Here is a 16,586-nt window from a genome sequence, read left to right on the forward strand (position 1 = left end):
CCTTGTTTTAGTGATGCAGAAGTCTGGACTCAGAGAGGCGAAGAAATATGCAGGTCCAGGTAGCTAGTAAGAGCAGAATGAGAAGGTGAACCAAGTCCCGTATCCTCTCTGTCCTCCAGACATGCTGTGGAGGCCCCATGAGCTAACCCAGCCCTTGGTGCACAGACCCTCTGCAGGAACCGAGTACCAGGCAAGGAAGGGGCTTGCTGGGAAGCCAGCATCTGTGAAAGGCCCTGCTCAGGAGATCGGGCCAGAACCTGGTCAGCTAGCAGACATGGTGACAGAAATTACAGCCACTGCTGACCAGGTGTTTGCTGATGACCCTGCACTGTACTTCATGCTTTTATTTTTTTTTATCTTTATTTTTTCTGTTTTTTTTTAAACGAATTTATTTTTTATACAGCAGGTTCTTATTAGTTATCTATTTTATACATATTAGTGTATATATTTCAATCCCAATCTCCCAATTCATCACACCCTGCTTTCGCCCCTTGGTGTCCATACATTTGTTCTCTACATCTGTGTCTCTACTTATGCTTTGCAAACCGGTTCGTCTGTACCATTTTTCTAGATTACACAAATGTGCGGTAATATATGATATTTGTTTTTCTCTTTCTGACTTACTTCACTCTGTATGACAGTCTCTAGGTCCATCCATGTCTCTACAAATGACCCAATTTTGTTCCTTTTTATGGTGGAGTAATATTCCATTGTATATATGTACCACATCTTTTTTATCCATTCATCTGTCGATGGGCATTTAGGTTGCTTCCATGACTTGGCTACTGTAAATAGTGCTGCAGTGAACACTGGGGCACATGTGTCTTTTTGAATTATGGTTTTCTCAGGGTATATGTCCAGTAGTGGGATTGCTGTGTCATATGGTAATTCTATTTTTAGTTTTTTAAGGAACCTCTCCTTAGTGGCTGTATCTATTTACATTCCCACCAACAGTGCAAGAGGGTTCCCTTTTCTCCACACCCTCTCCAGCTTTTGTTGTTTGTAGATTTTCTGATGATGCCCATTCTAACTGGCGTGAGGTGATACCTCATTGTAGTTTTGATTTGCATTTCTCTAATAATTAGTGATGTTGAGCAGATTTTCATGTGCCTCTTGGCCATCTGTATGTCTTCTTTAGAGAAATGTCTATTTAGGTCTTCTGCCCACTTTTTGATTGGGCTGTTTGTTTTTTAAATATTGAGCTGCATGAGCTGTTTATATATTTTGGAGATTAATCCTTTGTCCGTTGATTCGTTTGCAAGTATTTTCTCCCATTCTGAGGGTTGTCTTTTCGTCTTGTTTGTAGTTTCCTTTGCTGTGCAGAAGCTTTTAAGTTCCATTAGGACCCATTTGTTTATTTTTGTTTATTTCCATTACTCTAGGAGGTGGGTCAAAGAAGATCTTGCTGTGATTTATGTCAAAGTATGTTCTTCCCATGTTTTCCTCTAAGAGTTTTATATTGTCCAGTCTTACATTTAGGTTTTTAATCCATTTTGAGTTTATTTTTGTGTATGGTGTTAGGGAGTGTCCTAATTTCATTCTTTTACATGTCGTTCAGTTTCCCCAGCACCACTTATTGAAGAGACTGTCTTTTCTCCATTGTATATCCTTGCCTGCTTTGTATAGATTAGTTGACCACAGGTGCATGGGTTTATCTCTGGGCTTTCTATCCTGTTCCATTGATCTATATTTCTGTTTTTGTGCCAGTACCATATTGTCTTGATTACTGTAGCTTTGTAGTATAGTCTGAAGTCAGGGAGTCTGATTCCTCCAGCTCCGTTTTTTTCCCTCAAGACTGCTTTTGCTATTCAGGGTCTTTTGTGTCTCCATTACAAATTTTAAGATTTTTTTGTTCTAGTTCTGTAAAAATGCCATTGGTAATTTGATAGGGATTGCATTGAATCTGTAGATTGCTTTGAGTAGTATAGTCATGTTTACAATATTGATTTTTCTAAGAACATGGTATATCTCTCCATCTGTTTGTGTCATCTTTGATTTCTTTCATCAGTGTCTTATAGTTTTCTGAGTATGGGTCTTTTACCTCCTTAGGTAGGTTTATTCCTAGGTATTTTATTCTTTTTGTTGCAATGGTAAGTGGGAGTGTTTCCTTAATTTCTCTTTCTGATCTTTCGTTGTTAGTGTATAGGTTAGTGTATAGTGCATAGATTTCTGTGCATTAATTTTGTATCCTGCAACTTTACCAGATTCATTGATTAGCTCTAGTAGTTTTCTGGTAGTATTTTTAGGATTATCTATATATAGTATCATGTCATCTGCAAACAGTGACAGTTTTATTTCGTCTTTTCCAATTTGTATTCCTTTTATTTCTTTTTCTTCTCTGATTGCCATGGCTAGGACTTCCAAAACTATGTTGAATAGTAGTGGCGAGAGTGGACATCCTTGTCTTGTTTCTGATCTTAGAGGAAATGCTTTCAGTTTATCACCATTGAGAATGATGTTTGCTGTAGGTTTGTCATATATGGCCTTTATTGTGTTCGGGTAGGTTCCCTCTATCCCCACTTTCTGGAGAGTTTTTTGGGTCATAAATGGGTGTTGAATTTTGTCAAAAGCTTTTTCTGCCTCTATTGAGATGATCATATGGTTTTTATTCTTCAGTTTGTTAATATGGTGTATCACATTGATTGATTGGCGTATATCGAAGAATCCTTGCATCCCTAGGAAAAATCCCACTTGATCATGGTGTATGACCCTTTTAATGTGTTGTTGGATTCTGTTTGCTAGTATTTTGTTGAGGATTTTTGCATCTATATTCATCAATGATATTGGTCTGTAATTTTCTTTTTTTGTAGTATTTTTGTCTGGTTTTGGTATCAGGGTGATGGTGCCCTCATAGAATGAGTTTGGGAGTGTCCCTTCCTCTGCAGTTTTTGGAAGAGTTTGAGAAGGATGGGTGTTAGCTCTTCTCTAAATGTTTGATAGAATTCACCTGTGAAGCCACCTGGTCCTGGACTTTTGTTTGTTGGAAGATTTTTTAATCACAGTTTCAATTTCATTACTTGTGATTGGACTGTTCATATTTTCTATTTCTTCCTTGTTCACTCTTGGAAGGTTATACGTTCCTAAGAATTTGTCCATTTCTTCCAGGTTGTCCATTTTGTTAGCATAGGGCTGCTTGTAGTAGTCTCTTACAATGCTTTGTATTTCTGTGGTGTCTGTTGTAACTTCTCCTTTTTCATTTCTAATTTTATTGATTTGAGTTCTCTATCTCTTTTTCTTGATGAGTCTGGCTAAAGGTTTATGAATTTTGTTTATCTTCTCAAAGAACCAGGTTTTAGTTTTATTGATCTTTGCTATTGTTTTCTTTGTTTCTATTTCATTTATTTCTGCTCTGATCTTTACGATTTCTTTCCTTCTGCTAACTTTGGGTTTTGTTTGTTCTTCTTTCTCTAGTTCCTTTAGGTGTAAGGTTAGATTGTTTATTTGAGATTTTTCTTGTTTCTTGAGGTAGGATTGTATTGGCTATAAACTTCCCTCTTAAAACTGCTTTTGCTGCATCCCATAGGTTTTGGATCATCATGTTTTCGTTGTCATTTGTCTCTAGGTATTTTTTGATTTCTCTTTGATTTCTTCAGTGATATCTTGGTTATTTAGTAATGTATTGTTTATTGTTTAGCTTCCATGTGTTTATGTTTTTTATGGTTTTTTCCCTGTAATTTATTTCTAATCTCATAGCGTTTTGGTCGGAAAAGATGCTTGATGTGATTTCAGTTTTCTTAAATTTATGAAGGCTTGATTTTTGACCCAAGATGTGATCTATCCTGGAGAATGTTCCGTGTGCACTTGAGAAGAAAGTGTAATCACTGTTTTCGGATGGAATGTCCTGTAAATATCAATTAAATCTGTCTGGTCTGTTGTGTCATTTAAAGCTTATATTTCCTTATTAATTTTCTGTGTGGATGATCTATCCATTGGTGTAAGTGACGTGTTAAAGTCCCCGACTATTACTGTGTTACTGTCGATTTCCTCTTTTATAGCTGTTATCAGTTGTCTTATGTATTGAGGTGCTCCTATGTTGGGATATATAAATATATATATAAATATATATATATATTATATTTATATATATTTATATATATTTATATAAATAAATAAATAAATATATATATTTATTTAAATAATAAATATATTTATTATATATTTATATATATTATAAATATATATAAATATTTTATATAATATATATTAATATATATTAAATAAATATATAAAAATATTATATATTTATATTTATTTATAAATAAATATATTTATTATATTTATATATATATTATATATATAAATATATATAAATATATATTTATAATTGTTATATCTTCTTCTTGGATTGATCCCTTGATCGTTATGTAGTGTCCTTCCTTGTCTCTTGTAACATTCTTTATTTTAAAGTCTGTTTTATCTGATGTGAGTATTGCTACTCCAGCTTTCTTTTGTTTTCCATTTGCATGGAGTATCTTTTTCTATTCCCTCACTTTCAGTCTGTATGTGTCCCTAGGTCTGAAGTGGGTCTCTTGTAGACAACATATATATGAGTCTTGTTTTTGTATCCATTCAGTGAGCCTGTGTCTTTTCGTTGGAGCATTTAATCCATTCCCATTTAAGGTAATTATCAATATGTATTTTCCTATTACCATTTTCTTAATTGTTTTGGGTTTGTTTTTGTAGGTCCTTTTCTTCTCTTGTGTTTCCCACTTAGAGAAGTTCCTTTAGCATTTGTTGTAAAGCTGGTTTGGTGGTGCTGAATTCTCTTAGCTTTTGCTTGTCTGTAAAGCAGTTGATTTCTCCGTTGAATCTGAATGAGATCCTTGCCAGGTAAACTAATCTTGGTTGTAGGTTCTTCCCTTTCATCACTTTAAATATATCATGCCACTCCCTTCTGGCTTGTAATTTCTGCTGAGAAATCAGCTGTTAACCTTATGGGAGTTCCTTTGCATGTTATTTGTCGTTTTTCCCTTGTTGCTTTTAATAATTTTTCTTTGTCTTTAATTTTTGTCAGTTTGATTACTATGTGTCTCGGCATGTTTCTCCTTAGGTTTATCCTGCCTGGGACTCTTTGTGCTTCCTGGACTTGGGCAGCTCTTTCCTTTCCCATGTTAGGGAAGTTTTCCACTATAATCTCTTCAAATATTTTTTTTGAGTCCTTTCTTTCTCTCTTCTCTTTCTGAGACCCCTATAATGCAAATGTTGGTGTGTTTAATGTTGTCCCAGAGGTCTCTTAGGCTGTCTTCATTTCTTTTCATCCTTTTTTCTTTACTCTGTTCCATAGCATTGAATTCCACCATTCTGTCTTCCAGGTCACTTATCCATTCTTCTGCCTATTATTCTGCTGTTGATTCCTTCTAGTGTATTTTTCATTTCAGTTATTGTATTGTTCATCTCTGTTTGTTGTTCTTTAATTCTTCTAGGTCTTTGTTAAACATTTCTTGCATCCTCTCCATCTTTGCCTCCATTCTTTTTCCGAGGTCCTGGATCATCTTCACTATCATTATTCTGAATTCTTTTTCTGGAAGGTTGCCTATCTCCACTTCATTTAGTTGTTTTTCTGCAGTTTTATCTTGTTCCTTCATCTGGTACATAGTCCTCTGCCTTTTCATTTTGTCTGTCTTTCTATGAATGTGGTTTTCTTTCCACAGGCTGCAGGATTGTGGGTCTTCTTGCTTCAGCTCTCTCCCCTAAAAATATGGACTCTTAGAGCCTTCGCCTCTTCTCTGACATAGGAGCCTACATCACATGTGAAGGCAGCCCCTCCACCATCCTGAGTTCCTTAGATGTGGCATGTTCGGATCCTATCTTTATTTTTTTTAATTAATTTTTATTAGAGTATAGTTGCTTTACAATGTTGTATTAGTTTCCGCTATACAGCAAAGTGATTCAGTTACACATATACATATATCCCCTCTTTTTTAGATTTCCTTCCCATTTAGGTCACCACAGAGCACTGAGTAAAGTTCCCTGTGCTATACAGTAGGTTCTCATTAGTTATGTATTTTATACATAGTAGTGTATATATGTCAATCCCAATCTCCCAGTTCATCCACCACCCCCCCACCCCTGCACTTCATGCTTGATGGAAATGCTTTCGTTTAAATCTCTGAAGTAGGCATGATGGTCCATTTTACAATTAAGAAAACTGACGCCTGAGAAAAGGCAGTGTCTTCTGCAAGTGGTGTTGAGAAAACTGGAAAGCTGCATGTAAATCAGTGAAGTTAGAAGACTCCCTCACGTCACACACAAAAATAAATTCAAAATAGCTTAAAGACTTAAATATAAGACATGACACCATAAAATTCCTAGAAGAGAACATAGGCAAAACATTCTCTGGCATAAATCGTAGCAATGTTTTCTTAGGTCAGTCTCCCAAGGCAGTAGAAATAAAAAGAAAAATAAACAAATGGGATCTAATCAAACTTACAAGCTTTTGTACAGCAAAGGAAACTATAAAGAAAATGAAAAGACAACCTCCAGAATGGGAGAAAATATTTGCAAATGATGCGTCCAACAAGGGCTTAATTTCCCAAATATACAAACAGCTCATGCAACTCAACAACAACAAAAAAAAACAATACAATCAACAAATGGGCAGAAGTCCTAAGTAGACGTTTCTCCAAAGAAGACATGCAGATGGCCAACAGGCACATGAAAAGATGCTCAATATCACTAATTATTAGAGAAATGCAAATCAAAACTAAAATGAGGTATCACCTCACACTGGTCAGAATAGCCATCATTAAAAATCTACAAATAACAAATGCTGGAGAGGGTGTGGAGAAAAGGGAACCCTCCTATACTGTTGGTGGGAATGTAAATTGGTACAGCCACTATGTAAAACCATATGGAGGTTCCTTAAAAAACTAAAAATAGAGTTGCCATATGATCCAGCAATCCCTCTCCTGGGCATATATCTGGAGAAAACTCTAATTCGAAAAGATATGTGCACCCCAGTGTTCATAGCAGCACTGTTTACAGTAGCCAAGACATGGAAGTACCCTAAATGTCCATCAACAGATGAATGGAAAGAAGATGTGGTACATGTATACAATGGAATACTACTAAGTCATAAAAAAAGAACGAAATAATGCCATTTGCAGCAACATGGATGGACCTAGAGATTATCATACTAAGTGAAGTAAGTCAGAAAGAGAAAGACAAATACCATGTGATATCACTTACATGTGGAATCTAAAATATGATACAAATGAACTTATTTGCAAAACAGAAACAGACTCACAGACATAGAAAAAAAATTTATGGTTACGAAAGGGGAAAGGGTGTGGAGGAGGGATAAATTAGGAGTTTGGGATTATCAAATCCAAACTACTATATGTAAAATAGGTGAACAAGGTCATATTGTGTATCACAGGGAACTATATTCAATATCCTGTAATAAACCATAGTGGAAGAGAATATGAAAAAGAATATATATATAAATGAATCACGTTGCTGCACACCAGAAATTAACACGACATTGTAAATCAACTATACTTCGATAAAAAAAAATTAATGAAAGAAAGAAAAGGAGTGAGGAAACAGCGGAGGCCTGAAGGTTATGTGACTTGCCCAATATCACAGAGCCCTTAAGTCAGGCCTGCAATAAAGTGAGTACCTTTAAGCACAGTTACGTGATGAGGGGGATGCCTGCAAGCCAAAATTACTCCTCTCCTTTATCTTGCTTCCTGATAGTCACCCCTGTTAGTGGAACCAACAGTCAAATCAAAGGATGGGAGTGGAAGCCTGGAACTTGATTCACACTCAAGCCAAGAATCCATTGTGTTTCAGTTAATTCCTCTTTTTACATGTGGCTCGATCTGCCTGCAGGGCGTTTTCTGAATCTCATTGATATGAATGAAATCAAAGAAGCAGCAAAAATGTCACAGATGCCTTTTATACATTATGCTAAAGCTTAACTTTAACTGAAAACTTAAACTCTTGTTTGAAGTCTGGGTCGTGTATTTTAACTGTCTCTTGAATCTGTGAGTCTCCCTTTCCCTCATTTAAGTATTAGAGAAGTTTTTAATCTGTAACATACTTAGTCTTCATCTTTGATAACTTGTTACCACTGCCGCATTGTACCTGCTTCACAAATCTTAAATATTAAATGTTAGCATGACTTTCAGAGCTCACCCCAAGCATGTTGCGGGGCGGGGCACTTTTCCCCTCTTGTATAGCTTTCCTTCACATCATTCTCTTTAATTTTTTCACTTATCTGTTACTTCTCAGGGACAGGATTTTAGGTTTTTTCCCTTCTATCTCAGCACAGTCTCAAAGGTATTAAAATACCTAATAATAGATTGCATCAGTAGATTAGCTCCTTTTATAACTTTCATCGTTTTAAGTGAAAACTTTCTATGAGTTATTTGGGGTTTTGAATTTATAATACCATCATTAAAATAGTTTTTTTTTCCTCCCATTGACAGTAAAGCTGTCACTGCCACAAGATTTGAGCTAAAAAAAAAAAAAAAGATAGATTTTTGTACTTCTTTGTCAATCCAGCTAAAAAAAGAGAAGCATCTTGACAACTTTTAATTGAATCAGAGAACTTGAGATCATTGAGTTTTCTTCTGGAGCACCATTCACTAAGACCTTCTGACGCAAGGCTGGAAGTTTCCTGGATCCTCTTTAGCTGGTTTGTTTTAAGCATGTAGTCCTAATAGTATCAGCTGGATGTAGGTCAAGATATCGGGTGCTGGACTTGGTAAGTCATATGATTTTGATCGCTCATTTACTTTAAGGAGGTCCTAAAATGAGCGACAGTACAAAGTTCGGACTCTAAAGGGTCTGTATGAATCTCCCAAAGGTTCAGAGAATCCCAGGAGCAGAGATGGCCTGGATTGATGTCGGCCGGAACTGGATTAGAGTGTCTGGTACAGTGTGGCTCCGTCTCTCCTGCACAGATGGGTTCTAAGGCATCTAGCCTGAGCGTTCCTACTGGGGATGTTGTCTTGACAGGTGCTCAGATGATTCACTAGGGTGCGTTGGGTGCCCAGTACACTGCTAGTGAAGGCATGAGAAACATAAAAGACAGCATTCCACCGGTAGGAAATGTTCTGTTTTCCGAGGGGAAAGTAGCAAAAAGTACGGCCATAGAATATCATGTACCGTAGCAATCCCGGGACACTGATGCTCGATAAATCCCACACAAAACAGTGTCATTTTTCTTAGTTACACAATTTAGTATCAAAGATACACTAAGAGTTAAGTACTGGACACCTTACAAGATAACAAAATGACTTAAGTTATAGAAGAAATGACCATTTATTGAGTTGATATTATATACCGGACATTGTGCTAGGAACGTCCTTTATGGTCTAGTCGTTATAAAAACCAAGTAAGGTGTAGATATCATTATATCTAATTTATAGAGAGGAAACCAAGGCTCACAGAATCACAAATATGCAAAGTCAAATACAGCTGTTATTGGGGGTGGCGGGGAGGGCTGTCTGATCCAGAGCAAAGGCCTTGTACCACTCTGGAAAATGTGAAGTTTATCCAAACTTTAGAGGAAACAAAGGATTCTTTGCAAAGGTGAATATTTCTGGCATCTGTTCTAGATCAGAAACAACTACCAACCTGGATTTTCTTGTGATGAAGTCGTGCAGTAAAAGTCCGAGACATTATTCTCTTTTGGAGCTTTTTATGTACATGTTATGTACTTAGTAAATATTTCTCGTAACTGTAGTTGTTTCTATCCTATTTTCAGGAAGCAAATGTATAATATAAATCCCCTCCCTTTATATTTATTGCAGTTAGTGTAGATTGGTAATGCTGTCTGCTTTCCACTGGGGCATTCAAGGTATATTCTTCATTGGTATATAAAGGAAACAGCTCTGTGTGCCATTTATGCTGGAGTAAACTGTCCAAGAAATGTTCCCCAGACAGTAATGGATGGGTGTCCACAGCGCACTTGCTCTTGCTGAGTAAGTGAATTGTGTTCCAGTGGCCTGATGCTGACGAGACTGGCCAGTCTCAAAATAAAGATGGACTGTCCACTAGCCAGAGGCTCTGGCAGTGCCTGTTAGACAGTGTTCACGGAACAGGGCCGAGCTGTGGACTGTTCCTGGTGACTTTTTGTCACATGATAGAGTTGTTCCAAGTTTCCTTTCCACTTTACATTTAAAATCCAACACAGGGCTTCCCTGGTGGCACAGTGGTTAAGAATCCACCTGCCAATGCAGGGGACACGGGTTCGAGCCCTGGTCTGGGAAGATCCCACATGCGGTGGAGTAACTAAGCCCATGTGCCACAACTGCTGAGCCCACGCTCTAGAGCCTGCAAGCCACAACTACTGAGCCCGCGTACCACAACCACTGAAGCCCACGTGCCTGGAGCCCGTGCTCAACAAGAGAAGCCACCGCAATGAGAAGCCCGTGCACCGCAATGAAGAGTAGCCCCCGCTCGCCGCAACGAGAGAAAAGCCTGCAACGAAGACCCAACGCAGCCAAAAATAAAATAAATTTATTAAAAAAAGAAAAACCCAACACATTAGAGCTTTACATGGTTTCCAAGAGCCGCAGGTTTTATTGTAGTCTTGACTAATCTGCTGAACCTTTCCAGCTTAAACCCCTAGGGTTACAGTATAAAAGTAGGGAGTCTACCTAGAACAGCGGTCTCCTTGTGCTGTTGGAGGTCTCCTCAAGTGAGGAACATGATCTGCAGTTGGTGCTATCGGTCACCTGAGCGGCCAGGCTAGGGATGTCCAGCGACCTCCCAAAGAACTTTTTAATTCCTCAATTAAAATGCAGATTTCAGCCTAACTGAGGAGTGTGCTGCCCTGTGGGGCGGCACACTCCCTGCGCCTCCCTCTTCCTCCAGGCATACCTCGGGGGCTCCCCACACACCATCCAGGGGAGCCCTGCTTTCTTGGTGTGGATACCACCCCACGACCAGGCCCTTTGGAGCACTTCCTACTTAAAAACTCCTGTATGGCACCCCAGAGGATCTTGCCCTATACAGAATTCCACTCTGTAGGAAACGGTAGGACGGCAGATTTCCAGTGTGCTGTGTAGTTTTTCAGATTCACGTGAGGGAAGAGGTGTCTTAGCTCAGAGTTTCTCCCTTTCAACTCTAGTTAGATGAAAGGTAAATCAGCAGAAACAATCACCCTTTGTGTTTACCACTTTTTAGTTTCTTTTGTTGTTTCTGTTAACAAAAATAATGTGCTCACTATGAAAATCACGTAAAATGAAGGAAGCTAGAAAGAACATTAAACCCTAGTTACTTGACACTCTGTTAACAAGTTTTTTACTCTGCCTATCTTTTTTTTTTTTTTTTTTTTTTATTTGCGTTACGCGGGCCTCTCACTGTTGTGGCCTCTCCCGTTGCGGAGCACAGGCTCCGGACGCGCAGGCTCAGCGGCCATGGCTCACGGGCCTAGCCGCTCCGCGGCATGTGGGATCCTCCCGGATTGGGGCACGAACCCGTGTCCCCTGCATCAGCAGGCGGACTCTCAACCACTGCACCACCAGGGAAGCCCCTGCCTATCGTTTTTATACATAGTTGGAATCATACTCTATGTCGTTTAGTAACTTGTTTTCCCCCCATTTAAAAAGAAAACTCTTGGTCAAATAATTTTAATTATCAGCATATATTTCATATTAAAATCTGTTGGATTTTTTTAAAACAACATTCCTCATACCTTTTGCAGGGTCAGCTTTATTAAGATACAATTTACATACAATATGTCATTACTTTTAGGTGTACAAGTTGATGAATTTTGACAAATATGTACAGTCAAATAACCATCACTGTGCTCAAGAAATAGAACAGTTATTCCAGAAGATTCCCTCGTGCCCCTTTGCAATCAGCCCCTTCCCATCCATAGATCCCAGCAGCTGCTGATCTGCTTTCTATTCCTGTAATTTTGCCTTTTTCAGAAGGTCATTTAAATGGAATCATTCAATAAGTAACCCCTTGAGTCTTGCACTTAGCTTAACACATTTAACGTTTGTCTGTGTTCTTGCCCATGTCACTGGCTCATTCCTTCTTTCTGCTGAGTAGCAGTCCATTTTATGGACATATCACTGTTTATTTATCCATTTTGCCTGTTGACATTTAGGTTGTTAGCAACTAATAATCTAGCAGATATAAACATTTGTGTATAAGTTTTTGTGCGAACTAAGTGTTCATTTCTTTGGGAAAATACCTAAGGCTGGAATTACTGGGTCGTGTGGTAAGTGTATGTTTAATTTTATAAGAACCTGGCACACTGTTTTCCAAAGTGGCTGCAGCATTTTGCATTCCCACCAGCCGGGCATGAGAGCTTAGTGGCTCTGTACCTTCACCAGTGTTGGTATTGTCCTTTTTGCCATTCTAGTGGTGTGTACTGGTATCTCATTATGGCTTTGGTTTGAATTTCCCTAATGACTAATGATGTTAAGTATCTTTTTATTTGATTATTTGTCCATTTAAATCTCTTTAATGAAATGTTTGTTCAAATCTTTTGCTCATTTTTTCATTGGGCTGTTTGTTTTCTCCTTATTCAGTTTTAAGAGTTCTTATGTATTCTTACGTATTCAGGATACAAGTCCTTATGGGTGTTCTACAAATTCTTCCAGACTGTGCTTTTCTTTTCATTCTCTTAACAGTATCTTTCAATAGTAGAAGTTTTAAATTTTAACGAAATCCAATTTATCAATTTTTTTCCCTTGGATTATGCCTTTGTTGTCGTATCTAAGAAATCTTTGCCTTACTCGATTGCAGAGATCTTCTCGTGTTTTCTTCTAGAAGTTTTCCAGTTTTAGGTTTTACATGCAGACATACAATCCATTTAGAGTTAATCTTTGTATGTGATGCAAGGTATGGCCCATCGTAGCAGGAGGCAGATGTCCTGAAGTATCTATTTAAAAAGAAAAATTGTTCCTGAATAATTCTTTGCACTCTAGTAACTAAACAGGGCTGTGAAAGTGAGTTCCCCAGAAAACCGACCGTAGCTCTTTGTCCGTTAGCTTTGAGACAGATCCTTCAACGGTCTACAGCTCTCCCTTTCTGGAAGGTGCTAGAACAAACACCAGCAGTGGCGTCCAGCTCCCCTCTGGTCTGGGTCTCCTTTACATGGTTTGTAAAGTTCTGTTTCCTCCGTACACATCATTCTTGCTCAGCAGCTGCGCATTTTAGGCAGCTCTCTGACTGCAGGCTGTTGGCTTCCTGGGCAGCCACCACGTTCAGTGTTGGGCCACCTTATCCCTAAGGGAAGGGGCCTAACGTGCATTAAAAACTTGCTCTGGGGCTTCCCTGGTGGCGCAGTGGTTGAGAGTCCGCCTGCCGATGCAGGGGACACGGGTTCGTGCCCCTGTCCGGGAAGATCCCACATGCCGCGGAGCGGCTGGGCCCGTGAGCCATGGCCGCTGAGCCTGCGCGTCTGGAGCCTGTGCTCCGCAACTGGAGAGGTCACAACAGTGAGAGGCCCACGTACTGCAAAGAAAAAAAAAAAGAAAAAAAAAAAACTTGCTCTGTGCCAGGAACCTGGCTGAATCTCAGAAGTCCTGGGTGGCATAAAGTAGCATCGAGTCCATCTTATAGATGAGGCACTGAGAGTTGCTTGGAGTCTTACAGCTAGTGAGATGGTCAGGCCAGACTTGCCTCACTTCACAGCTTTTGCTTATTCTGTTATTTCTCACTAGCTCTTCACAGAGTCGCTCCTGTGCGTTTGATGGCGTACCACCAGACTCACGTATACTCCCATCCAGCTAACCACGGGTGCGATTATAAATATGACAACGCTGTTGCTTTTAGCCATTTATCTTTTTTCCTCTCAGCTAGTTTTAATTTATTTCAGCTCCCCACATTTGGCGTTGTGGCTTTTACCTTTAGAATGGCAGATTGGCTGCTGTAATATTTCTTTGATATGTGAATTGTAAAAATGCCCTTATTGATGTTTATTTTCCTCCCTACAATTAGGTGTTGTGTGAATGTGTGGTGGAGGAGGGGTCAGGCTGGTTTCAGTCTTATCATGGGCCATCTGTAGTATTTAGTTGCTCTGGGGAGGGGAGTGTTTGTGTTTGTGTTTTGTTTCATTTTTCAATAACCTTTATTCCTTTTCTAACTGGATCATGGCAGTCTTTGTCACGTGGACCATCTCCTGCCCATCTTCACTTCTCAGGAGCAGTCCCAAGAGATGCACGTGCAACACAGCCACGAGACTTGGGGCAGAACACTTCAAATGACCCCTCGCCTGCTCTTCTTATCCTGTCTGTCTGGACTTTATCTCAATAAATGAGCAGAAGTGGGAATTCTCACTCTAGTGGAATTCCCTGTGTTATTTCATGTGTTTGGACCTAGTTACCTTTAGGCATTCCTGTCACTGGCAGTAGCCACTGCCAGCCGAGCGAGTTCCCCTCTGTTTTTAGAAGTTACTCTCCACTTCAGGCATCATCACAGACCTCCCCCCTTTTGAACTCTTGGCATGTTAGCGGCTGGGGCTGGCTTTGCCCTTTTCCCTGCCAGCCCTGCTCTAAGGCTTAAATAATGCATGATACCACGGGTACGGGAATGCCCGGTCGTGCATTTTCCATCGTGAACACGCTGTTTCCTGACTTAATTCCCATTCACTCGGATCTGGACATTTGTGGTCCAGGCCCTGACCCAGTGCTACTGCTGCTGTTGCAGAAAGTAGCTGAATGCAGAAGGGCTTCTAACTTCGGAGTGAAACTGTTTGTAACGGAAGAGACCCTTCAGTCCGAGAAGACTGTAGCCAGTGTTGCTGAAATTGGAAAAAGCTACAAGCTGCTTTTGCCCCTTTTGGGATCTCTGAACTCCCACTGGTCGGCTTCCCGCCACTGTCTAGCCGCCAGCCCCTGAGATTTCTCATCTGGGTGCCGGTCACCACGGCACAGAGGAACCCAGCCACCTTGGTGCTGCGGAAGGATCCAGACCCCATCCCAGCCACTCGCTAGATGTCTTGTATCTGTAAAATGGGGATATTGGTACCCCTGAACTGGGCTTTTATGAAGATTAAATGAACTAAGTGCCCAGCATGCTGGCTAGCAAAGAATACAGAGTGTGTTCTCACTGAGAGGTACTGTCACTCCTGTAAAATCAAGAGAGGCACCCAAGCAGGGAGGCACTTCCTCGGCCCTGCCGTGATGTTTCTGCAGTGTGGCCTCTGTTTGCCGGGCACTGCTCTCCATAGGCAAGGCCCACCCGTGGACTCTCTCCACTTGTGGCCGTGCCAACCACCCGGCCCTGGCCCTGGTCAAAGCTGTCTTTGCAGCTGGTCTTTTTGTTCTCCCCCCCGGGGTGGTCCTCTCCTTGTTCACCTTGTTTTGTCCTCTCCCACCAGGAAGCATCTCGGACAGCTCAGCCAAGCTCTTTGAGGTCCCTGACACGTGGTAACCAAGACCTGAGTGGAACAAACCGCTGGTGCTGTTGCTGAGAAGGAAAGAAGCAGCCGGCATTTTTAGAAGCCATACTGTGTTTAACTGAATCCAATGTGGTACAGGAGGGGTTTGAAACCAAGTGTGTGTCTCCTGAAAAATCCCAGTTTTTATCGTCAAGGCTGTGTTCCTTCCTCTTTAGCATCACCTGTCTGCTGGCGCTCAGCATGTCGTTGGCTGTCATGTGTACGTGATTAACCAGGTCAGTACTTGTTGCTCATGTGAAACCCTTCCTGTCATGAATCTGTGTTTAAGAATCCACCTGATGGGGAAGGTTGGCCGTGAGATTTCACAGAAAGAGCCGACACTCTTAGGTGCTGTGATCCTGATTTGGGGTTGAACTCTTTCCTGCTTTGAGAGGTTCTCATCCACCATCTCATGCTCAGTCCTGGGGGCAGCCCCAGCGCGTGGGTATGTCTCCCAGTAGAGAATTCGGTTGTGTCTGCCTGCTTTCCACCATCACTGCCTGAAAATATGAGGCTCTCAAGCTTGTTTTCCCAGTAGGAAAATCTCTACCGCTGTCAACACCTGCCTTGACCTTTGGGGCATATTTATTTAGAGTTTTCCCCCTAAGATATGAGTTTCTCATGGTGGAGTGTACGAGTGAAAAGTTAATTTCTGTTTTCCCATGTAGCGCTGCTTTCAGTTTTCATTATCTTAGCCTGGTGTCTTCTCTGTTTGGTGGCATCTGGGGGTGAGGTGGCGTGTGTGCATGTGTGTGAAATCATGACAAATCGACACCCTGTACCAGCCCTTTCTCTGTTGAAACAGGTCACAACAGGGACAGAATCTCGTGGATCTGCTTCAGTAGATCTGCATCATATAGATCATTGTTAGATATTTAACATTTTTGTATCGTGGAAATAAAAATGAAAAATGTATTTCCAAAAGATGAAAATTAAAGAAATTTTCATAGGATTTTGGTTTTTTCCTTTCTCTTCTTTTATAAATGAATGACATACTTAATCTCTACATAGACTTATTTCTCTCTAAAGATCACCCTTGAAAAAGCCCTGTAAGTCACTAAGCCTGTTGCTTATGGTTTTCTCTTTTTTTTTTTTTAACCTCTAACCCTTTCACCTGCCTTGATGAGTCAGATGCCTGGTGCTGGAGTGGAGCCCGTGGTAAATGGTGTAGGAGGGGCTGTATCTTTTTCTGGTGGGAAGGATCTGAGTTGTTACAGCTCTGATGAGAATCCCA

General features: G+C 40.2%; 1 protein-coding gene across 2 annotated transcripts in view; it reads left to right on the forward strand.

Annotated features, from left to right (window-relative positions):
• Positions 1-16,304, forward strand: part of PARN (poly(A)-specific ribonuclease) — a 165,619-nt gene extending 149,315 nt beyond the window's left edge. For both annotated transcript variants that reach the window (XM_067706582.1, XM_067706583.1), the window contains one exon: positions 15,293-16,304. In XM_067706582.1, the coding sequence (XP_067562683.1) occupies positions 15,293-15,345 (53 nt within the window). In that variant the 3' untranslated portion in view covers positions 15,346-16,304. The remainder of the gene's footprint in view (positions 1-15,292) is intronic.
• Positions 16,305-16,586: the final 282 nt, after the last annotated feature.

This window comes from Pseudorca crassidens, chromosome 15 (genome assembly GCF_039906515.1).
Source record: "Pseudorca crassidens isolate mPseCra1 chromosome 15, mPseCra1.hap1, whole genome shotgun sequence".
Lineage (NCBI taxonomy): Eukaryota > Metazoa > Chordata > Mammalia > Artiodactyla > Delphinidae > Pseudorca > Pseudorca crassidens.